The sequence below is a fragment of the Leuresthes tenuis genome, unplaced genomic scaffold, assembly GCF_036924035.1.
Source record: "Leuresthes tenuis unplaced genomic scaffold, fLeuTen1.0.hap1 SCAF_18, whole genome shotgun sequence".
NCBI classification, from domain to species: Eukaryota; Metazoa; Chordata; class Actinopteri; order Atheriniformes; family Atherinopsidae; genus Leuresthes; species Leuresthes tenuis.
The window spans coordinates 32,196,461-32,221,680 of NW_027325372.1; the positions used below are offsets into that span (position 1 = coordinate 32,196,461).

Consider the following 25,220-nt stretch of genomic DNA (forward strand, 5'->3'; position numbering starts at 1 on the left):
AGAATAAAGCATTTATATTTTATTCTGGTGTACACAAAATATCCAGGAGAATTGACTTTGTTTTCACCTAAATGATACCCTAAAATGTCATTGAGTATTTGTAGAGCTAATTTATTCATTCCTGAATTTCATAGAGTTGCACTATTGGAGACATTACTGTATCAAAACCGAGTTCCAGCCCAGAATATCTTGTTTATCAAGGATTCGATATCTGTCCGATATCTGTTTTAGAATCCCTTTTGGTAAATGTTGTGCAGCCTAAAGCTTTCACTAAGAAGCTCTATAAGACTCTCTGTAGTCTCATTGTAGATAAGTCTGTTGGAGTAAAAGGCAAATGGGACTCTGACCTGGGTAGAATAGAGCCTGATGTCTGGGATGCCCTATGTCGCCATCCTTCTAAGGTCTTGATGTCTATTTCTGCCTGGTAAAGGCAATTCAAGATTTTACATATGGCTGTATGTCATCCCTGAAGACAGACACAGAATGAACCCAACTTTGTCTGAGCTTTGTATTAAATGTTAACTAGCTGTTGGATCACTTATTCATTGTTTGTGGAGCTGTCATCTCATCCAGCAGTTCTGGACTGTAGTTGTTCAACAGTTTAATCTGATTTTCAAGAGTCATCTACAGTTGAGTGCAAGGACCTGCCTGCTGGGACCGGCGGACGAGTTACTTGCAGATTTTCACAACAGAGACCTTTTACACATTTTTACATTGTGCTCGGAAATGTATCGTGGCCTTATGGATCTCAGATAAAGCTCCCACTCTTAATCAGTGTAAACAAACAGTGACTAGTATTATTCCATTTGAAGCTTACTCTACAGCAATGAAGGATAAACCCTTTTTATTTTACCGGACATGGGATCTGTTTCTTAACTATCTTAGCGCCACTGGGAGGATGGGGTCAGGGCTTACAGACCTAGCCTGGGAAAAAGATTAGTCTCCCTGAACCTTTTCTTTTCTGCTTTGTTTTTTTTAATAATTACTTACTAATGTATATTTCATGTTGCTCAGATCAGGCTGACATGAACCTCCTGGGCTCCCTCGAAGACAGGAAACGGATCAGGCAGAGAGAGAGACAGGCAGAGGCATTGTATCACATCATATACCCATTTATATAACCTTAAATAATTTGAATCCTGCATGTCAAAGCCAACCCTGGAGATACGGTGCATTTCTGAACCATGTCCCCAATTTGGAGAAATTCCTAAAAGTGCAGTTAGACTATTTTTATGAAGGGAATAAAACTCCTGATGTTTCATCTGGTCTGCTATGGGATACCACTGGAGAGTGGTATCCCAGAGGACCGCCATGTGCGCCATGTGCCATGGTTTATTTAGTACCCGGTTTAGCCAGAAGAACAACAAAACAAAAAGTCAATGCTCAGGAATGAATAAATCAAACTGACTGAAAACAAACATCGTCAGCATGTATTTCTACACAGCTGCTGCCATGGTCAATCTGGCCTGTGATTCAGTTACTGTTGTTTGCCTCTGTTGTCCTTTCTTCTTAAAGTGTTGTTCGGAATGTTGATGTTTGATTCCTTGTAGTCAATTGTAGAACACCACATCAGACAAATCATCAAGAACAGTTTTTATAATTTTATAAACATTGCCAAATTGCATCCATTTCTCTCTAAAGCCAACACAGAGACACTATTTCATGCTTTTATTACCTGTAGGATCGACTACTGCAATGCTCTTCTTTCTGTCTTCCAAAAAAGAGTATTGCACCACTACAGCTACTACAGAACTCCGCTGCACGAGTACTGACGAAGACCAGAAAGAGAGCTCACATTACACCGTTTTTAAAGTCTCTGCACTGGTTGCTTGTGTGCTTCAGGATTGATTTTAAAATGATTTAACTGGTTTTCAAAGCTGTTAATGGTCTTAGTCCTCTTTATTTATAAGATTTGCTTTTAACTTATGAGCAATGCATTACTCTCAATTCGTAAGGCTAGATCTAAAACTCACGGTGAAGCAGCTTTTTATTATTATGCCCCACGCCTGTGGAACAGCCTTCCTCAAGACCTGAGTGCAGCTGCCAGTGTGGGCATTTTTAAAAGCAAACTTAAGACTCACCTTTTTACCCTGGCTTTTGATTAATTTTAGTAATATTTTTCATTATATTCTATCCTTTAATTCATATGTTAATTAATTAATTTTTTGTCCGTTTGTGTATTTAGCACATGTATTGTTTAATTTTAGTTGTTGATGATCTTTTATTTATTTATTCATTTGTATTACTTATTTCTAGCTCCTTTCATTTATTTGGTTTTACCCAGTCTCTGGTGTTTCCTCACTGCAACTCGCTGACAGTAAGATAGTGCTTCAGTTACCTTCCTTCCAGTATGTGTGGCATGTTTATGTAGGTGAATGTGTACGTATAGGTTTTTGTGTGTGTGCATGTATGTGTGTGTGTGTCCTTATGTGGCCTTGGGTTTTACTGCTTTGTTTTATTTGCTTCTATCTTGTAAAGCACTTTGTGCTACATTTTCTTGTATGAAAAGTGCTATATAAATAAAGTCTGATTGATTGATTTATTTTGACTGTCCTGATGAGGCTTTTAGTCTGATGTTACGGTCTTGCAGTTAATTAACAAAACAGATGTTTTTTTCACCTTTGTGGAGTATTGTATGTCCACTGAAAAAGATTAAAAAAAATACTAAACTCTTAGATAAGTGTGAATTTTTTTTTTGCTCCACTTACAGCGGCTCTGAAATAATGAAAGATTGAACAAGTTATACTAATGACTTCCTGTCTGCCCCCCCACACCCTCTCCATATCCTTTCCCAAAACTAGGCAATCCAAATTGTAATTGGGGCTTTGATCCTTTGCCTGAGTGCATCTGTGCTCCAGATCCATCAGGTCCATTTTACAGGAGATGTGGGCCTCTTCCTGGTTGTTGTTATACAGGTCAGTCAAAGGCCACTTACATTTTTGTGTCATTCATACATTCCATTTCAAAATAAAACCAAAAATAAAAAGACTAAAAAGTCATTTTTACAAAAAAATTTCCTGATCCAAAATGAAAAATTGATTAAAGAACTATTCTTAATTTTTTCAATTCTGAAATGATATCACAATATGCCGCTTAAACTGTGAAGAACCTATTTGATTATCAGTATGACATTCATCATTCATACATTCATCCATCTATTTTCTATACTCGATTAATCCAGCATATTTACATGTTATCTTATTGATATAATATGCAAGTACTTTACAATACAATGTACCTCACGTTTAAATGCACTAGGTGACCTTGTCTGGTGCAGTGTTGGTCCACAGTGGCAGGAAACCTACGCTGTTTTGGGTAAGTCTGTCTCCTACAATATAAATCAAACAAAACAGAACATCTCAAGTACTCTATAATGATACAGATAGCTATATGGTATATGCTATATAGAACTTTTCCTTATTTGACAGTTGTTACATTGTACCACTTGGGCCTTGAGTTTCACACTAGTAGTTTTTAAAAGCTGATATGGCTTCTCATTATTGAAATTTTAAAATATTCTGATTCGCATAATAGGAGATTATTGTATTGTGTACGGTACATCAATTTGCTTAGGGTGGGTCTCATTAAAAAGCTTTGTTTTGTTTTACATGTTTTTTTGCAAGGATAGTTGTAGCCCAGCCGTTTAGAAGACAGGTCAATCTGCAATTAACAGTGGAAGGATGAAGGATTTTTCCTGTTATGTTACATAACATATATGTAATTTTCAATTTAATGTTTAAGATTGCTGCCTTGTTATTTTTTACTAAATCTGTCACAGTTATGGATTACTGGAGGAGTGGACCAAAGTGCAAACAAGAGAAGAGCAGGGCGTAGCTGGTATATGGTCTTGGAGCTCTAGAAAGCATTATAGACAACCCACAGGGTTTCAAGTGCAACATGAAAATTATCTGACAAAGTAATAACTGAAAACCAGGGGTATATAGGGAAGGGGAGTGATGAAAGGTTTGAAAACAGATGAGAGCTAATCAGCAACAGAAACCAGGTGTAACACAGGAAAGGAACTAATACTCAACAGAATAAATAGGAGGGATGCTCTACTAAACAAAACATAAAGTGACCAGAACACAAAATTATACAAATTATTTTGGCAGATGTTTTGATGTCTTTGGTACCAAAAGGCAAATGTGGCAAAGGGCCTACCACATCTGTCAATACAATTCAATTAAATTCAATTCAGTTGATTCATATATATAGCACCAAATCACAACAAATGTCATCTCGAGGCACTTCAATGATACAGTCCAATTCAAGTTAATTAGTATCCAATTCATTGTAATCATTATCCAATTAAATCCAATTAATTAAATGAAAAATTTGTCCAATTCATACATAAAGAGCCCATTTTTAAAAAAGGCTGTTTTGTTAAATAAACCAACAGATTGCACCGAAGCTTCTCTTTGGTCCGTTCTCCCATCCTGAGTGTGCACAAGGCGACTGTGGAGAGGAACATCTCTCTTTTAAAAGGAAGAAACCTCTGGCAGAACCAGAACCAAAATCCACCTCAACCAGCTGGGGTTTGAGAGGACAGAAAAGAGGGGACAACAAACAGCGTAACACCATTCAAAGGATACCTGTTGAGACAGAGAAACACAAGTTAATGCCAAGACCAATACCAAATGTGTATAATCAAAGGAGGGAAATCAATTTTAAAAAGTCGTATGAGGAAATAAAACGGGGAGGAAAGAGAGCAAAGTGAGGAAAGGTGTGACAGATGAGGTCCCCCAGCAGTCTAAGCCTATTGCAGCTTAACTATGGGATGTTTCAGGATCACCTGAGCCATCCCTAACTATAAGCTTTATCAAAAAGGAAAGTTTTAAGCCTAAAGATAAGATAAGAGAGGGTGTCTGCTTCCTGAAGCCAAACTGGCAGCTGGTTCCACAGAGAGGAGCCTGATAACTGAAGGCTCTACCTCCCATTCTACTTTTAGAAACTCTGGGAACAACAAGTAAACCTGCAGTTTGGGAGCGAAGTGCTCTGTTAGGAAAATATCTTACAATGAGATCTCTAAGATATGATGGAGCTCGGTCATTAAGAGCTTTATATGTGAGGAGAAGAATCTTAAATTCTATTCTGAATTTAACAGGAAGCCAATGAAGAGAAGCTAAAACTGGAGAAACATGATCTCTCCTGTTAGTTCCCATCAGAACTCTGGCTTGAGAGTCTTATTATTAGTAGAAGTATTTGTTTCATTTGCACGTAGAAAGTGATATGTATGTTGTGTTTCTTTAAAAATTCTAAGGAAAAACTTGATCCTGTTGAGGGACAGAGTTCAGATTTATACCCACAGCCAATTTAGAATTGTGATTTAAACTAACATGTATGTTTTTTGGACTGTGAACAGAAGCTGGAGTGCCCAGAGACAACACATTCAGGCAGTGAATATGCAAACTTCACACATTGAGGTCTCAGCCCAGATTTGAAGTGGTAACCTTCTTGCTATGAGGCAACAACTACCACACCACATCCCTTTACCTTCAGTTGTACCACCAAAACAAATCTCAGAGCACTTTAAAGAGAAAGTCAACCAGTTTAATATAAATCAAAATAAATAAAGTCAAACTTAATAGTTAATAAAGTTTCACAACAGCTGTGAAAAATATAGGCCAATAAGTGATACAATGTAAGATTGTACATGTAAGATATAATGTAAGATGTTTTTTTCAAGACATTTAAGTATAAGTGTACTTGCATAGTTTAAAATTCTCTTCTTTGTTGTCATTTTCCCGGTGTGTGGCCTACTGCAAAATCAAGGGAAGTTCACTTTACTTTTGATTGATTGATGTGATTACTTGTATAGTTACTCAGTTACTTGTCTTGGATGCTATATGGAAAACAGACTCATCAGTGAATGATTAAATTAGTATATATTGCATAATTTCTGCTGCTCCAAGGTTTTACCATCTAAAAGAAAAACATGGTATTCTCATTCATTTCGCAGACTACAGTCGACTGTTAACCCACCATGTCCACCACATCCTAATACTGTATTTGAAGCAAGTCCAGCAGTTCCTTGATATTTATACTGTTTCACCTGATCTGGTCTGTAAGATCTCTAATAAAAGGATAAATTTGGGGAATGAAGTATTTTCAGTTTGCCACGGGTAAACGGCATGGGAATTTAATTATTGTGTCATGGCTACAAATTAGTATTGTGTAGAAACTAAACCATGATCACACCTTAAAAATGTGTTGCTACAAGTTACATATTCTGTTTAGCAGTCTATTGATCAATATCTGTCCTGCAATGCATTCATAAAACAAAAAACATACTATTATTTTGCTGTATTATAAAGAAATGATTGATTTAAAGATAAATATATAGAAAAATAAGAAACACTGCATATTGTATTTAGAGTGCTTAAACACACTATATAATGACAGTATTTGTGTGAGTGGTTCAATGGGAAACGCACTGTAAAGCACAAGGTACAGTTGAAAAAGGTGCTAGACAAGTCCAATGTTGAGGTCTTATGCTGTTTTAACTTTCACTCTAAGCCTTAATTCTTTCTATGAAATATATTAGTTCCCTTCCCTGAGTATCGCCTGGCAATCAATTTTTTTTGCTCTTGATCAGACAGGATCAGGAACTTGTGCCCAGTGATATAAAAGACATAATTATATTATTCACTGCCATCGCCAGCTTTAAAGGTGACATATTATGACCTTTCTTTACATATAGATATAGATGGTCACACTACTGAACCAAGACGAAAACTCTTTATCTGTGCAGCTCTGTATATTAATAATAGATGCTAGTAACCAATGCTTTCTTATCAATAGCAAAGGAGTGAGATGTTCACAGCGTATATCATACTAATGCATGTATACCAATAATTACTGCATTTAAATATTTTGCATACATTAACGCCATTAAATAATTGTACTTGGAGACCAAAGGCTTTATCAGAAACGATAATGCAATGTTAACACACCAAAAGCAGTGCATTGAATTTTAATGTAGCAACAAGAGTGGGGAGAGAACTGGCATTGTGCTGAAAATCCATACAACTTCAGGTTGTCTGAATTACAGAATAAGTTGTTAGCGTTAGCCACTTTTAAATGAAAACAATGAAAATAAATTGATAAACCCTTATTTCTTTAATTTTTTCATTCAACTCTTCTAAAGTTTGGGCACTAAGATCAACTGATTCTCCTTTGCTGCCCAGTTATTTTCACAAGTCCAGAATTGAACTGGCCCAAGTTGTTAAAACGGTCATGAAAATGGAAAAGTCACGAAAAAAGGATGCTGCACGTTTTTTCCTAACTCTTGCTGGAACATTGCCATTAAATTTGGTTTATCGACTGGGCTCTTCTGTTCTCTGAGGCTGATGGTAGATGTAAGATGCATGGTCCTTAGTACAGTTGACAACAGAACGTTTCCATGCAAAGCTGGCTTCATTGACCTAGCAGGTAGGATGCAAGCAGATGGAGCTCAGCTTGAGGCTTAGTAGAGGAGGCGGAGTGAACTTGAGAAGTGGCATAATTTACATTGAAAATGTAAATGGACTGTTGAGTAAGATATTTTAAAATCTAGGGGGCCCAAAACAAAATGCCAGGGTTGGGATTTTTCTGTTTTTGTATTTGGTAGTGACTTCAGACACCCAAATATATGCTCTCAAGAACAGAAAAGAGTAATATATCCATAAAATGTCCCCTTTCATGTCAAATAACAAACTGAAGGCACACTTTGATTCCTCAGGAAACCATTGTTCACTTTTGGACGGTTCACTTAATTATCAATGTATGATGCTGCATTGTAGAATTTTTGCTTTCTAGCTACTTTTTTAAAAAATACTTTATTGGATTTACTTATTTCAATGCTTGGCCAGTGTTATTACCTTGTATATGAGCACTGCTGTTGTTGTTTGCAGGTGAAACTTTCCCTGGTGCTGCATCTCATCAGTGCTGCATTTGCTACTGCTGCTCTGGGTCTGATGTCAAAACACCTCCCCTATCGCCAGGACTCTTACCACTGTGAACATTGTCACAGACTGGAGCTACATGCTGTGGTATTTTCTTTAAAACAACACAGAAAATAAAAATAGTGATTTGTAAAATCTCAAGTTTTATTGATTAAGAAGAAAAATAGAATAATCACTGTCCTGCTACAAAAGTATGTTTTCTCTGACTCCTCGGTAGGCTGTAGTACAGCATGGTTATTCCTAAAGTCTTTTGCACATCATAAGATAACATGTAATGGAGAAACTTTGACTTTTAAATGGGAATATCGGGCCTCAACAAGATCACAAATTCCTGCTGGAAAATTCACTTTCGGCTAAAAGTGCTGAAATTTGCTTTACACACAGACACTTTTGAAAATATACGAGTCTTGCCTGGTGCAAGACTGAAACAATGTTAGCAGGACAAATACATTCTGTATTTCTAAACAAAAGAAAATCTAATGGGTGGGTTGTTAAAGAACTTTTTGTTGATGTACATACCTGAAAAAAATCATCATTGCAATGAGAAATTATTTTTAAAATATTCTCAAAAGTGGGTCATATGAACCGTAAAACAGCCAATTTAAATGCATGAATGTGCTTTATAGAAAACAGGCTGCATCTAGAACACAGTTACTTCAGAGGATTAACTTTGAACTTTAGAATAAACAATAATAAACTAATTCTTTAAATTGAAAAAAATTTAATTACTATCATATTCTCACATCATTCTAATTTAAGAAGCACTTTGAATTGCAGGTATAGAGGTGACCAAATCTTCAACTTCCATAGGTACAGTGAATCCAAGTAGAGTCCCCAAAAGCAGTGTCTTGCCTGGTAGATTCTGCCTTAATCTGGCATTCATGTCTGTAGCAGATTTTGGTATCTCCCCACTGTTTGGTTGGTGCCAATCCAGAGCCCAAACATGCAGCTTGTGGATTCCAGATTCAGTTGCCATGGCTCTCCCTGAGCCTGTGTTTCCTTGTCTGATCTCATCATGAGACACCAAGTGGCCCCTGCCAGCAACCCCCTCAGATTCACCATAAAAGGCTGGTAGGACCTATTTGGAGCAGCAGGGCTCGGGTCTTCATCATCCTCACCTTGGCCAGAACAGCTGGCAGGAGGGGAATGGGAGACCTGCCATAGCATGTCACTCATTGACCCCTGTTGTCCCTGCGGGTCTCAACATCAGTTACCACAATGGACAACGGGTGGTCTCTTGCAAAAAAGTTGACCTGAGCCTCTCCTAAATAACACTTAAAATTCTGGGCTAAGCCATCACTCTTCGGAGAGTGAGTAACAGAGAGAAAGAAGAACACTACTGCATGAAACATGGCCTCTAGCTCAAATAGATTGACGTGAACACAATGCACCCCAGTCAATATCTGAGCTGACAGTGTCATAAAAATCCTGTCAAAATCTACTTTTACCCATCGCTTTAATTTTAAAAACATATTCAAAAGCATTTTCATTCATTTTTGATTAATATTCAGTCCGAACAAGCTGAACAAAGAATCCACACCGTGCTTTCACACATCAAGCACATGTATAGCCTACATGTAACTTTTTCTCTGCAGTGTCCCTCATCTTCCACTGCATCAGTCCTTCTTTTTTCCCCTCGTTTAACAACACCATCATCGTTATTGGGTTTTTGAAGAAACAGACACTCAGCTGCCGTCACGTTTTTCCTAGTGAAGCCAACGAAGTACAAACCAAGAGAATAAACTGGATGTTTTTCACTTAACCATCCAAAGTGTACTCTCAGTAATAACAAGATGAGATTATATCCTGCAAGGTTTGAAAATGAACACTACTGAAAAAGCACATGGGAGACAGAGCAATCCCATAACAGGTCGATATATCTGCAGGTCCAAAGGATGTAGTATAGACGAAGCAGGCAACACAGTGAAGATCATGTTCTTTGATTTCTCCCAACCTTTTCATTCAATTCAATTCAATTCAGCCTGCAATAATTTGTGAGACTTTCTAAAAAAAATGACCAGTTGGATAGACTTAGATGCCTCCACAATTACTTGGATTATTGACTACTTCTAAAACAAACCGCAGTTTATGAGTTGGACCTGGAGCCGAAGACAGTCTGGCGGACAGCCAGACGACCCGCGACGAGAGACCTGGAGCCGAAAACGTTCTGGCGGATGGCCAGACTTCCAGTGATGTGGGAGAAGGAGTTGGAGACGGTCTGCAGACGGCCAGACATCCAGCGACATGGGAGCTGGAGCTGGTCTGACGGACAGTCAGACGTCCAGTGAAAAAGGAAACTGGACCCGGAGACGGTTTGGCGGACAAACGGTCAAACATCCGGCAACAGGGAGGCAAGCCCCCCTGGCGATGAGGGGAGAAACACAGGTGACGTGGATGAAGCTGAGGGCAGGGCAAGAGAAACTAAGGAAAAAAACATGGCAAAATCTAAAGACTAACCAGAAACTTCAACTAACAAAACTAACAAACATTTCACACCCTCATTTATGTTTATGCATTTGGCAGATGCTTTCATCCAAAGCCACTTACACTGGTTGGCAAGTAGGGTAAGGGGGTCTTGCCAATTGGAGGTAGAAGCTTTCATTGCAAGGAATTTGAACCCAGGTCACCCACATGAAAGGCAGCAATCTTACAACTCCTGCTTGTTTGGGGCGTATCAAAAAAACATGACAACGGAGATTACCTGGCTTATTTGTTGGCTATTTGGTTCACTGGATAGTCCATGGAGTTAATTTGCAAGAGACCCAAGACCACATTTTCAGGTGGACCAGAGTTTGCTTGTTGGTCCGCACCAGAGTTCAGGTGAACTTTCACACCTGCCCAAAGAAGCACACTATCTAAGGAAACAAACTCTGGTTCAAACTAAACCATGCCAGTGTGAAATCACCCTAAGTGAGTGAGGGACAGAACCAGAGCTGGGGGTGAGATGATTGGGAGACATTATTTCATGAGGTTGGATAGAGTCCAGGACACAGTTTTGCTATTATTACTGGGTTTGAGTGGCTTGTTTATTGTTTAGAAGAGAGCTTGGGGTTCTTGAAGCCTGAGTGGATGAGCTGAGTGTAGTAGTTGGACTGGGCAGCAGTGAGAGCATCTTTATATTCTCTGTAGGCTTGGAGACAAACTGTTAGTCTGTTTTTCTTGTGTGATCTTTCTAGCTGGCGCTTGCTGAATTTAATTTCATGGAGTTGAGGTGAATACTAGAGAACTATGTCAGTGAAGAAAACCAATTTTGTTCTGATAGGGCCTATTTGATTGGCAGGAGGAGAGCGTGTTGTTGTAGCAGGTGACAAGCTCAGGGGGACTGTCAGTCAAAGGGGGAGGGAAGGTTGACATTTACTTGCAATCAACTTGGGAAGAGTTTAGAGAGGTTTGGATTTTAGATTTCTGAAAGACATGATGCGTTTCTCTTTTGGAATGATAATGTTAATGTCCATGGTAATAGCCAAGTGGAGATACAGAGATTCATTGTTGGGATTTGATGAATTGTGAGTCTAGTGGAACAAACAAAGTTCAGAATATTGCCACAGCTGTGGGTGGGGGAGCTGACGTGCTGTTTAAAGTTGAAGTTTGCCATTTTCAATTGGTATTGTTGATGTGGAAGTTAAAATCATAGAGAAGGGGAATGGAAGGTAAGAGGTAAAAATGAGTGAAATCTGAATAAAAAAAGTTTCAGCGAGGCAGAAAAAGTCAAGGATGTAATATGCAATTAATTTTTGTTTTTTTTTAAACATTCTTTTATTGGGGTTTTCAGAGTTTAACATACACACAATATTTTGACATATTTGACATACCGATATATATCATTGACACATATATACACCAAAGAAAACAAACACAAAAAAATATAACTATGAGAAGCGACAGAAATGAAAGAGGATATCGAGTAGTTCACTGCTGTCTTCATATTAACATCAAGCTAAATTGCGGGAAGTGTTGATTTACTTCTGTTGAAGTAATCTACAAAAGGGTTCCAGATTTGATGGAATTTATCTTCATACCCTCTCAATGAGAATTAGATTTTTTCTAACTATAGATGTTGCATAACATGTCTTTGGAAAAACTTTTGCCTTTATAGAACTATTCTCGGACAGTGCCAGAACATATGGGCTAACAAGGCTGGTGATTGACCGCATCTGTCACTTGCAGGATGTATATTTGGATACATTCTACAGAGCTTTACCTTTGATAAATGTAATTGATGAAGTACTTTAAACTGCAAGAGCCCATGTCTTGCACAGACTGAAGAGGAGTGCACCCGCAGGATGAGACTTTTTTGTTGTGTGAGTGGGTGTTGAACAGGTCCAGTGTCAGATGATGCTTTGTTTATGTTTATGTTTATGTATTTAGCAGACGTTTTTATCCAAAGCGACTTACAAATGAAGATTTAACAAGCTATATAAAGCTAACAATAAACTACATAGAAGGAACCCACTAGTCTGACTATGTCAGAGGTGACAGAGTAGAGATAGGGTGCAGGCATAGAAGGAAGTGCAGAAAGATAAAGTGCAGAGATAGAGGGGGTAGGTAAGTACAAGGTAAGTGCTGGGATAGGAGATGCTCTCTGAAGAGCTGGGTTTTCAGGAGCTTCTTGAAGATAGACAGGGGCGCCCCTGTTCTGGTAGCGCTCAGTAGGTCATTCCACCATCGTGGGACGACACATGAAAAGAGTTTGGATTGTCTTAGGCGTGGTGTAGGAGCTGCTAGAAGGTTGTGGTTGGTTGTGGAAGTGGGCAGAGATTAGAAAAATTCACGTGTGTTGTGATGACGTAATGCAGAAGTCGAAGAAGGCCAGGACCGCATTGACGGGATAGAGTAAATATACGTCCAGAGCCTCTGTGTCGGGGAAGGGAGGTGTGAAATATTTAATTTAGATAGTGAATGTCCATGCAGTCTGGGTCGTGGTGGTTGTTGAGCCTGAGGAGTTTGGTGGTGGAATACAGTGGTGTTGTTGTAAAGAAAAGACCAGAGTAGTTGGACTCATCTTTGACAGCCTCTTATGGGAAATTTATTAACAGCAACAGCATAAAAACATATTACATGGCATATACATACACGACATAGCATACACGGAATTCCTCACGACAATAGCTTGTGAGATTCTTTTATACCTCCTGATAACATTCTGTGCGTATGTGGCCAAAACCCAATCTCTGTCCGCCACCACTATGTCAGAGATTTCCACAACATCTTCTTTTATTACCTTGATAGAGAACACTCTGACCCTAAAAATATGTGGTGTGAGCAGTGGCAAGGCCCTGCTCCCTCCCACAGTGGCATGATCCGATGAGACAGCACTAGCCCGGACCTAGTATTAGCCTTTGTCTTTTTGCAGCTGAGGAGCATTTTCACTCTGCTAACAGGAGCTTGGTCTCCTGGTGACAAAAACACAAGCACACTAGGAGTATCCAGGGTAAGAATAACCTCGGCTGACTGGATAGGATGGTCAGTAGATGTCTGGGTGGGTTACAATTCCGATCACTGCAGGAAGCTCTCTACGGTGGATTGGTGGCGAGTCGTGAACGCCGACTTGAGTCCAGCAGGGCTGATCAGTCCAGGACACATAAATCCCGACGGAACAATCCAGTGAGCTATTGGTGTAGGCGTCTTGGCTGGTGGAGACCAATAAATACTTTTTGCAGTACAGCGATGAGGCTGTGGTGATGATCTGGCGTCACTCCTGGTGTGTAATACCAGTAGGACTTCAGTGCAGGTAAAACTTTGAAGAATGTTAATTTGCTGGGTTTTAAGTGCTGACAGTCCCCGTCTTTAACCTAACAGACAGAGATTTATGTGGCACAGAAGACCGATATAGTTTTAGTTTCTGGGACGGAGCGGTAGCCGGTATGCGCCACCGCCTGCCATCTTGAACCAAATCCAAACGATCTTGAACCAAATCTAAACTAGACCGAGACAGAGATTTAAACATCCCACTCTGTATGGGGTCTCTATCATGCTGTAGCACATCTGCCGTTTGTTTTCATATTCTGGCAAACATGCTTAAAAGCGGGCAGCTGTAGCTCAGGAGGAAGCGCAATCGCCCACCAATCAGAAGGTCGGTGGCTCAACTCTGGCTTCCCCGGGCTACATGTCGAAGCGTCCTTGGGCAAGACACTGAACCCCACGTTGCCTCCCAGTGTATCACTGGGGTATGAATGTGTGTATGAATGATTAGAAAAGCATGTAGTTATGTATCTTAAGACGTGCTGTATGAGTGTGTGTGAGTGGGGTGAATGCGGCATGTAGTGAAGCACTTTGAGTGGTCAGTTAGACTATAAAAGCGCTATACAAGTACAAGTCCATTTACCATTTTAAACAGACAAAGAGCTCAGGGATCTCCAGTTAACATGTGAGCTACATTTCTGTCATTGTTATAGCTTCTCTAGCTAACACGTCTTTCTGAGCATATAGTAATGGCCACCATCGTGTGCCCTCACCATTACATGATCAAGGCCACCAATTTGTTTCATGGTTTTTCCCTCTTCTCCCATACTCATATATCGACAACACACAAACACACATTGATGCTCTGTCTTTCATTGCTCAATTACTTTGTACACGGTATGCTGACCTAATAGACAATAGTCTTCATTGATGAAAGTATCACTGATTTAGTTATTGTGCCAATGCACTAAGTTTAATCAATTCTATTGAATTATTTTAAAGGACAAGTTGTTTGTGGTCATTGTGTATGTTTACTGATAGCTGCTGGTTGCAAAGCTCAGTGCTCAAATTCATAGCCTTTGTGTCTGTTATGTAAATGTCATATCTGTCCCAGATATGTTATTAGCTTGTGACTTTTGTCATTGGAGCTTTGTAGTTAATATGTTTCATTAATAAATGTATTGAATATTGATAACTATCCTTGGACACATAAATATTTGCTAAAAACTAAGCCAGCTCCTGCCTGATCCTCAGTCAGAAAATATAACTAGTTTATCATATTATTACAGTTCAGTGAAGTTCAGTTCTGCTTGTTTATAGTTTTATTTCATTTTAACACATTCATGCACAACACTACATTAGTGTTTTCTGTGTGTCTTTGCACAATCAAATGTGGACTTAACATAAGTTAAGTACATAATATCTCTTTCCTCTAAATCCCTCTTTATATATAATGTTATCATAGAACATAAGATTGACGTATTCGCTCTAACAGAAACATGGGTCCATCAAGTCTGATATGTTACCTTTAATGAATCAACTCCCCTGACTCACAACAATTTTCACATTTTCATGGTCTTGCTCGGGAAGACCAGATCATGATGTCAGAATGCAAGGTTGATGTGATGATCTTCTGAGGGAACTTGAGCAACTGACTTAGATCAGCTGTCAAGTTTCACTTAGCTCCAGATCAAAAACCACGTCCTGCAAATGCTGGTCTGGGCTTGGTAGCCTTCCCTCGCGAAGAGGATTTGCCTCCGTGATGTTAGTGGGCAAACCCTGTTCACCTCCAGCCTGTGCGCTTCCATAATCTCAGTGTACTAGTACAGGACCTGTCCATGGCACCATTTCTAAAGTGCCTGCTTGTCTATCTTGAACTGGTATCTACATGTACCAAATTTCATAATAGTGTTTATTAAATGCAGTTTTGGAGTTGCCTCGATATGTAGAGCAATTGAGTCATTTTGCTCCATCCATGCACAAAAAGACACAAAAAGAGCATGGTAAAGCCCTATAAAAAAGTCAGAATTTGTCAGAACAATGACAAGCAGGAAAAGAGGAAAAATCACCACAGATACATATGGGTCTTGTGCATCCTCTGGTTCTCCGGCCTTAAAGATACAGTAATGGCTAAGACTACCTACTAAACATGGATATTTGCTAGCTTATTATTGGTTGGATCAGGTATATCTATAATTATTGTTTATATATATTTTCTTATTTTGATTAGAATTAACCCAGTTTAAACAAAAACTGAAAATATCTCAAACTTAATAGAATTTATGGTTTGGCTATTGTATTGGATTAGTTCCCAAAAATATGCAGATGAGTGTATGTGGAAATGGATAGGAAATACTAAGCCTCATAGTGTTAAGTTTGTCATTTTATATCTATGTATGTATATATACATATACACTATATTGCCAAAAGTAGTGGCTCATCTGCCTTTACACGCATATGAATTTAAGTAACATTCCAATAGGAATGTTCCATAGGAATTAATATGATAGCCCACCCTTTGCAGCTATAACAGCTTCAACACCAAGCTTTCCACAAGGTTTACGAGTGTGTTTATAAGAATTTTTGACCATTCTTCCAGAAGCACATTTGTGAGGTCAGACACTGATGTTGGACAGAAGACCTGGCTCACAGTCTCCGTTCTAATTCATCCCAAAGGTGTTCTATCAGGTTGAGGTCAGGACTTCGTGCAGGCCAGTCAAGTTCTTCCACACCTAACTGGCTCATCCATGTCTTTATGGACCTTGCTTTGTGCACTGGTGCGCAGTCATGTTGGAACAGGAAAGGGCCATCCCCATACCTCTAACCCCTTACCTTTTCCACAAAATTGGGAGCATGAAACGGTCCAAAATCTCTTGGTATGCTGAAGCATTCAGAGTTCCTTTCACTGGAACTAAGGGGCCAAGCCCAGCTCCTGATGAACAACCCCACACCATAATCCCCCCTCCATCAAACTTTACACTTGGTACAATGCAGTCAGACAAGTACCATTCCCCCAGCAACCGCCAAACCCAGACTCCTCCATCAGATTGCCAGATGGAGAAGCGTGATTTGTCACTCTAGAGAACGCGTCTCCACTGCTATAGAGTCCAGTGGCGGCGTGCTTTACACAACTGCATCCGATGCTTCGAATTGCACTTGGCGATGTATGGCTTGGATGCAGCTGCTCGACCATGGAAACCCATTCCATGAAGCTCTCTACGCACTGTTATTGAGTCAATCTGAGGTCCACTGTGTACTCAGCATCCGCTGACCCCGCTCTGTCATTTTACGTGGCCAACCACTTTGTGGCTGAGTTGTTGTCATTCCCAATCACTTCCACTTTGTTTTAATACCACTGACCGTTGACTGTGGAATATTCATTCGCAAGGAAATTTCACAACTGGACTTGTTGCACAGGTGGCATCCTATCATGGTACCACGCTGGAATTCACTGAGCTCCTGAGAGCGACCCATTCTTTCACAAATGTTTGTAGAAGCAGTCTGCATGCCTAGGTGCTTGAATTTATACACCTGTGGCCGTGGAAATGATTGCAAAACCTGAATATAATTATTTGGGTGGGTGTGTGAATACTTTTGCCAATATAGTGCATATACATACATATGTAGTATGCTGATTTATCTGACAGAATTTTTTTTCTCACATTTTATTGTAAACACAATATTTACACTTTATATATCTTTATATATATATCTTTGGAATAAATCTAACATAATGCCTTTTTAAAACACGATTAATACATATTATAATAAAAGAAAAGATTTTACACAAGTAAAATTAAAGGGTATTTTTATATATAAGAATATAATCAAATGCCACATAACCACATGTATGGAGATGAATTTGTATTTTTATGTTGTGTAGAATGTAGGCTAGGTAATGTACACAGAGCCATCACTTAAACATGACTGCACAGGTCCTTTGATATCATCACATAAATTGATAGTTGACACTACATGTTGTAAAAAAGCAGACTGCCTGTTTCTCTGTCTTTACTGTTCACTGCAGCAACATTGTTTCAGAAAATGCACCGGGCTGATCGAGCAAAAGTGTAAAGTAAGTGACTGACAATTGTTACAAATAATACCTTGGTAAGACAGGTTGTGTTTTGTTGAGTACATGTAGATGATATAAATGTTTTGGTCCATATAAATTATATTCTGAGATTCTTATTTTTTATTAATCATCTACCATAGAAAGAAAGATATTGTTATCTGATCATACATGTTCTTGGATTTACCTGGGTAGCTGCTGATTGATGGGATTCTGGGAACACTGGTGATCTTCCTGGTGCTTGAGCTGTTGATCTGCATCACTGCCATGTTGTTTGGACTTAGTGTCCTAGCTGCTGAAGGAAACCAGGTACGGTCTACAATAAGTGACTTCTAAAAAGCTTGAATTTTCAGAAACACCATCACGCAGACATTTTTCAATTCCTTTTCTTTTCTTTTTTTTTTTACCTTGAGATTACCTTAATATGGAATGTGCCAGATAATACAGGTCTTAAATCTACACAGGTGTAACATAAAAAAAAAAAAACCTCACCATCCACCAATACTAACAGTGGTTCACTGTAGTTCATGCTAATATTTAAGGAAAATCTGAATCTTTGACACCTACAGCAGAGGAATTCAATGGCTCTGTTGTAGTGCAGGAAGTATTTTACTGACATGGCAGTGATCCACTTGTCCACTTGTATGGCTGAGTCACTATCAATCCATACAAAGTTCTTCTAAATCATCATTCTTATCCTATGATAAATGAGAGAAACGTTTTTATCCTCAGGATGCATTTTTGCCATCTTAGTTGTATGTTGGATATGTATCACATGAATTGTACATTAATTGCTCAAGTAAAGGCAATACTGTAAGTTGCCTGTGTCAAAAGTTAATTTTGTTCAATAATCCCTTGCTGTAGTCTGTTTACTTTGATAAAAACAAAGAATCATGTTGATAATTTTTGGAGAGAACTAAACAAACTTTGTTTTATTGCTGTAAACTTTACAAATGAGAGAAATTGATCCTTGTTGCAAGTTGTATTCCTAATAACATGATCGTAATACTCTGAATCCTAAAGCAAGTCAGTTCTCTCCAAGTGTTCTTAATTTTCTCCTTCAAACTACCTCAAAGATAAAAAGAAAATATATCCAGTGAACAACTTGAAATACCTCTGAGCAGTGTAATACCTTAAATTGAACTTTAATTCTGTGCACAAAACGTATTGTAACTACCAGTAATCTTACATCAGCAATGTTTCTGAGGATAAAATGTAGTTAACAATTATCCAAGTCGTTCTGTACAAAATTTTCGTCAATTGAGTGTGGATTTGAAATGTTTGAAAATGGTTGGAAGTTGCTGACTAAATTGACTGAAGGGAAAGCAAATCTTTCTGTGCCAAAATAGAATAGAATAGAATAGAATAGAAGTACTTTATTCATCCCAAACTGGAAAATTACTTTACAGTAGCAGCATTTACATCCCACTGAAATAGACATGAAAGCACAAAGCACCTACTATTAAGTAGTAGTATAAACAAAATGTACAATTCAACCTTTAAGATTGTAATTACAAATAAGATTCAAGTAAAAATATCGTCTATATACAACAAAATGTGCACTTGTGCAGTATTAAAGTGTACCAGTAGCAGTTATTGGACATATGTATAACTGAGCAGTATGTTTAACAGAAAATATAGCTAAAGTGCAGATAGAGGATAATGAGCAGTGCTTTTAGCTTTTATTAAACAGTGTGATGACATGTGGCAGGAATGATTTCCTGTATCTGTCCCTTCGACAGCGGAGCTGAAGCAGCCTGTGTGAGAAGGTGCTCCGCTGTCTGAGAAGGTGCTCCGCTGTCTGAGCACGGTGTGATGGCGAGGGTGCTGATTATTACCCATTATGGACAACAGCGATACATTACAATTTATACTACCTTCAATTACAAATTATACTACCTTCCAGTAGTTTTTTAAATGGGTAGCTCCCAAGGTGTCAACTGGTCCTTGTGCATTTTTTCTCCTTTAAAAAAAAAAACCCTCAAACATGCTGTCACAATCAACAATAACGATTTTGTCACTTTTTTCTATAATATATTCAAGAACATTTTGTATGTCAAATGTTTTTATTTGCAGACCCCTTTTTAAAATATTTTTCTTTTCAATAAGGCCAGTGTTTATTTCTTATATATACAAATGTATAAATACATTTTGCGGTTAAAAATTTAAAGTTATTACGTGTTTGTTATCCATGTTGTGTCCCATTTTTGTTATAAAACCGACATATAGACACACAAAATGGACAGATTAAAAAAAGGTAGCAAAATAGCTGTTTACAAATATGAAAGGCAGATTATCAGTTGACTTGATTGTAAAGTTTATAGTAGAGCTATTGATTTATCAGGAGAATTGACTCAGCTGCAAAGGTTATGATAGGAGATAGCGACATGACCTTTCCTAAAAAATAGGATGAATACACGGGAAATAATGAGGTGGGTGGTACAACCTGGGTGTTGTACATCAGTTTGAGGTACATAAATCAGATAAGATTGAACATAGACAGACATTAGTGATAGTGGCATTTGGGTGATCAGGTTTGGGGTTAGAATGGTAATGAAACTTGGAACGGTAATATAATATTTTTATTGAGAGGAACATATTATGTGGTCAACCATTTTTTGTCTTTTGATGTTGTAAATAAACAGATTTTAAGTAATTGATTTGATGACTATTAAGACAACAGGAATCATTCAATTTAACTGTACAATTTAAAGTTGGATTCTGTGTTTGTGCTTGTGTGTGCTCAGCAGGCTTCCAGTCAGAGACCTGTGTATCCACAGACTCGCCCTCCACCTGCTCCAGCAATGCAGGTTGTTCAGACTACCCAAGCAGAAGCTGAGCCATCTCAGGTACCTCAAGCCTTTTGAGACCCTACTGCTTTGCAGGATGGCACCTTATTATTATTCATTTTAATTATTTCTCCAGTTGTTGTTTTTTTGCTGATTCGTGTTTTGTCAAAGTGAGTGGATCACTAATTGGTAAGTAGCATATTAGTGCTGCCAACTATTTAGTTCTTGCACTTTTTAATAAGTATTTCAGGCAGTCCACCCTTTTTTGTGTCCACTTTGCTGAAATTGCAGCCCTTATTTTTTAGCTCCTACGTCACACAAGGAGCTTTCTCAACATTAGGAAACCCATATATGTCATAACTGTAAAGTGAGGGATCCAGGCAACGTACATGTGCAGTGATTTGTCCTGATCAGGTAACTGGGAGATCACTGGTCCAGATAATGTAAGTGTATGATGATTGCTGAACATATGAATGAAACACCAGAAACTGCAGCTACAAAAAAAATAATAATAATCACACCGGTTTATTTATAAAGTCCCAATTCACAACATATGTAATCTCAAGGCACTTTAAACTAAAAACAAAATAATAATAATAATTCTATATAAATCCAATAAAATCTAATCATAAACCAATTCAATGTAATCCATTTGGACAGGAAGAGTGCAGGACAGAGGCTCAAAAAACAAAAAGTTAAGTTAAGTTAATGACAACAAGAATGGCAGTCGAAGGCTATTGAAACATGACTTAAAAGATGGTTTATGGTCACTTAAACCAGCCTATGAACTTTATCAAAAAGGAAACTTTTAAGCCTAATCTTTGACACTGCTTAAAGGGTGTCTGCCTCCAAAACCTAAACTAGAAGCTTATTCTACAAGATAGAAATTCCAAACCCTACAGCGAAGAGCCGACGTTTCCCTGACCACATCTGCTTCTATCAAACAAAGACAGTGACACTACAGACAGGACATTCAAAACCACTGGGTGAAGAACTTATCAGATAGGGAACTCACCCAACCAGAAATGGGTGTGTTAGCTAAAGGACTCACTTCGCCAATTCCCTACAACAACTGCCAGTGGTGATACCTCAATACAGTTACTGAATCTACAATAATCTTTGATAAGCAATAACAAAGCATACTGATTTCTAAGGCAGAAGCAGAACAGCTACATATGAAAGAGCCCTCTTCAGCGTTAAAACTCCTCCCTCCAAATTCACACCCCAGGAAAGGCAGGCAGTGACATCCCTCAGCAGGAACCAAAACAACCATTTTGCCAGCAGACAAGGGAAGATGCACTGTGGTTCTGAACACAGCCGATTATCACAGAAAAATAACAACATTGCTAAGTGATAACACCACCTACAAAAACCTGAAGAAAGACCCCACAAATAACTCTTGGAAGAAAGTCACAGATTATATTCAAGACCTGGAAAAGGACAAAGTTATTGACCGCTCTTTCTACCACAGATTTGACCCTGGGTACACCACACCCTGTATCTATGGACTTTCCAAAATACACAAAGAGGGAGTCCCACTCAGACCCATTAAGTCATTAAGCATTAAGCATTAAGTCGGTCACCTATAACACTGCTAAACACAGTGCCTCTATCTTAGCAACCCTGGTAGGAAACACTCTGCATCATGTACAGAACCCCACAGACTTTGCGAAGAAGATCCAACATCTGAAACTGTCCCTAAATTAAACCATTCTGTCCTTTGATGTGATCTCACTTTTTACCTGCATACCAATTTCAGCAGCAGTGGAGACTGTCAGGGAACGGCTGGAATAAAATGACTCACTGAACGACAGATCCAACTTCACTTCTGATCAGATCCGTGTCCTGTTGAACCTCTGCCTCTCCACCACCTATTTAAAATATAATGACTGTTTCTACAGACAGAAGTACGGCTCTGCCATGGGATCTCAAGTGTCCCCCATTGTGGCTAATCTTTATATGGAGGAAGTGGAAAGCAAAGCACTGAGCTCATACAAAGGAACAACACCAAGCCACTAGTTCAGATATGTGGACGACACCTGGGTCAAGATTAAAACTCAAGCTGTGGAGGCTTTCATGGAGTACATCAACTTGGTGGACAGCAACATTCACAAGGGAAGCTGCAAAAGACCACAAGCTGCCCTTTCTGGACTATGCTGTGCACATTGAAGAGGACAGAAGTCTTAACACGGAGATTAAAGGAAACCCACACATACTGACCAGCACCTTCTTTTCCACTCACATCATCCACTAGAACACAAAGAGGCTGTCAACACCACCGGGCTGAGGGCGGACCTTCTAAGGCTGATGGAAAACAAAAAGGAAAATTGACACGTCAAGAAAGCTCTGTAAACCTGTGAATACCCCTTTGTTAACTCACCAAAGACAAATGGACCAAACCACACTGATAGAGAAGCTAAGAAGAAGAAATGCAAACATACTGTAATTCCATATGTGGCAGAAGTCTCACAGAAACTTAGAATGATCCAAACATGACAGTCCAGTGCACTTCAAACCCAAGAACACCATCAGACAGAGACTGCTTCACCCAAACACAAACTGAGTGGTGTCGTGTATGCAGTACAGTGCAGCGAGGAGTGTGCGGACCTCTATATAGGAGAGACCGAACAACAGTTCCACAAGCGCATGGCACAACATAGGAGAGCCACCTCTTCAGGTCCAGACTCAGCAGTGCACCTACATCTGAAGAAAAAGGGACTCTGAGGACAGTAATGTTATTCAATCTCTTGTGACCTGGATGACTGAGAATCTTCATCAGCATACAGTATTGTTTCATTTAATTTTATTTCATTACTTACTTGGGGCGGAAGGAGGAGGAAGAAGAGTAGTCGTCTGTCAATTGAAAGGTCTGTGTTTGTACTCACAGCTTCCCTGGGCCACATGTCGAAGTATCCTCGGGCAACACTGAACTTAGCAATGCGTCTGTTAGTGTATAATTGTGTATGATAGAGAAAAAAAACACAGTATAGCCTGTAAAACTTTGTAGACTAAAGTCTAAAGTCTGTATGAGTGTGTGAATGGGTGAAAGCAGCATGTAGTGCAGGACTAGAAAAGGGATATACAAGCACTGCCCCTTTCCCATTGCTAGCTTAGAGACATATCAATGGTGATTTGACCGCTACCCTCCCATTCCATCTCTGTACTTTCACACATGATGCTATGCTCATGTATCAATCCCAGCCTCAGTATGTGAAAGAAGCTGGTAACCACAGATCAGTTGTCATAGCATCTGACATTGATAGTATGTATGGAATAACCAGACCTGATTGTTTTGTTCCACACTAAGATGGTCTAATGGTATTTACCATATATACTATATACTATATATCTATATATCGTCAGCCAAGTGCCAGAAGCTCCAAGTGACCCTTATAGAGACAGAGCTATGCTGAAAAAATAGAACCTGAAGACAGAACACTTGTTTTGCACATGCATACATCTGGATATAAAAAAAACTGGTTAAACTGACTTCTTTGTTCTTTATCTGATGATGACTAAAACAACACATGATGTAACTTTCTTATTACCACTGTGTCTGTGAGGTATTTTGGTGCTCTATGAAAAAAAAATGTCCATACCTCTTTTTAGCTAGTTTTGCACTGCACTGCACAAAAATGTAGTTATTTGTGTCTATCTACCTGTTTTTTGTTTTTTTTTTTAGCTGAAGCACAATAGCATATTTAACACTTTTGCTCCATTTGTTACGCAATGTGCAACAAAACTGCCTGTCAGTGACTCAAATTTTTTGTTGCTCAAAATATGTGTCACCAATGTGCAACATCCGCTGGCATGCCATTTATTGAGGTTTTCACCCCCTGGTTGGACAAATATGAATAAATCCAAGAAAACAAAAGTTCCTGAAGAAAACAAAACGTTTAATGCTACGTGGGCAGATTAATTTGCTTTCACTGCTGACGAGTCTGGTTTACCAGTCTGCTTAATATGTGTGGAGAAATTGGCAAACTACAAGTCAAATTTTGCAAGAAATTTCTAGAATAAACACTAAGCCTTTGCTGAAAAATATCCGGCTGGATTTGCTGAAAGTGGATCATTTAAGTTCAGCTTTTTATTTTATAAATAGGAGGAGGACTCAAGTAGATATTGAATATTTTATTTTATTTTGAAAGCAGCCTTCAACCCAGCGTCTATTTTCACAGTTAAATTTTGTTTTCTCTGTAGCAGTTGATTGAGTTCATAAATGTACACTGTATAGTTTTCTTATACATAGCATAAAGGTAAAAAAATAGCTAGTCCAAAAAGTCCAAATAGCTCTTTGAGTGTTTAAGGTTGCCGATACCTGCCCTAGTGCATAAAGCCCACTCACTGCTTGGTCTGCTTTCGCTATCCTTTGCTAGCCTGACTGAGCTGCTGCTCACATTTCTTCAGACAGAGGCATTTAGTTGCTCCACGCCTACATGGTGATGCATTTTACCATTTTATTGTGAAGCAAAGAAGTCCTGATGACCTGAATCTGACCTGGGTGGCAAACAAATTCATGACAATAATGCAATGCTAACTTTCAGCCACTGCCAGTGGGCTTTGACAGTGACAGAAGTGAAGTTAAAAAAGTACTCCTGGAGAAGCTGCTACAATTTCTTAGGGAGATGATTAATCTTCACCATGAGTTCTCCAGTTTTTGTGGTGGTGTCCCATGAAAATTAAAATCCAAATTGGACAGTTAGGTTCCCCTGGTTCTTCACTATATTTTCAGTT

The 25,220-nt window shown here is 38.8% G+C and overlaps 1 protein-coding gene across 6 annotated transcripts in view; it reads left to right on the forward strand.

Annotated features, from left to right (window-relative positions):
- LOC140275380 (uncharacterized) overlaps positions 1–25,220 on the forward strand; it is a 79,939-nt gene that overhangs the window by 23,602 nt on the left and 31,117 nt on the right. For 3 of the 6 annotated variants that reach the window (XM_072370843.1, XM_072370840.1, XM_072370841.1), the window contains exons 3-9: positions 2,285–2,317; positions 2,802–2,915; positions 3,259–3,315; positions 7,893–8,030; positions 17,653–17,700; positions 17,893–18,006; positions 20,445–20,546. In XM_072370843.1, the coding sequence (XP_072226944.1) occupies positions 2,285–2,317; positions 2,802–2,915; positions 3,259–3,315; positions 7,893–8,030; positions 17,653–17,700; positions 17,893–18,006; positions 20,445–20,546 (606 nt within the window). The remainder of the gene's footprint in view (positions 1–2,284; positions 2,318–2,801; positions 2,916–3,258; positions 3,316–7,892; positions 8,031–17,652; positions 17,701–17,892; positions 18,007–20,444; positions 20,547–25,220) is intronic. The other 3 variants (XM_072370842.1, XM_072370845.1, XM_072370844.1) reach the window with 3 other exon arrangements.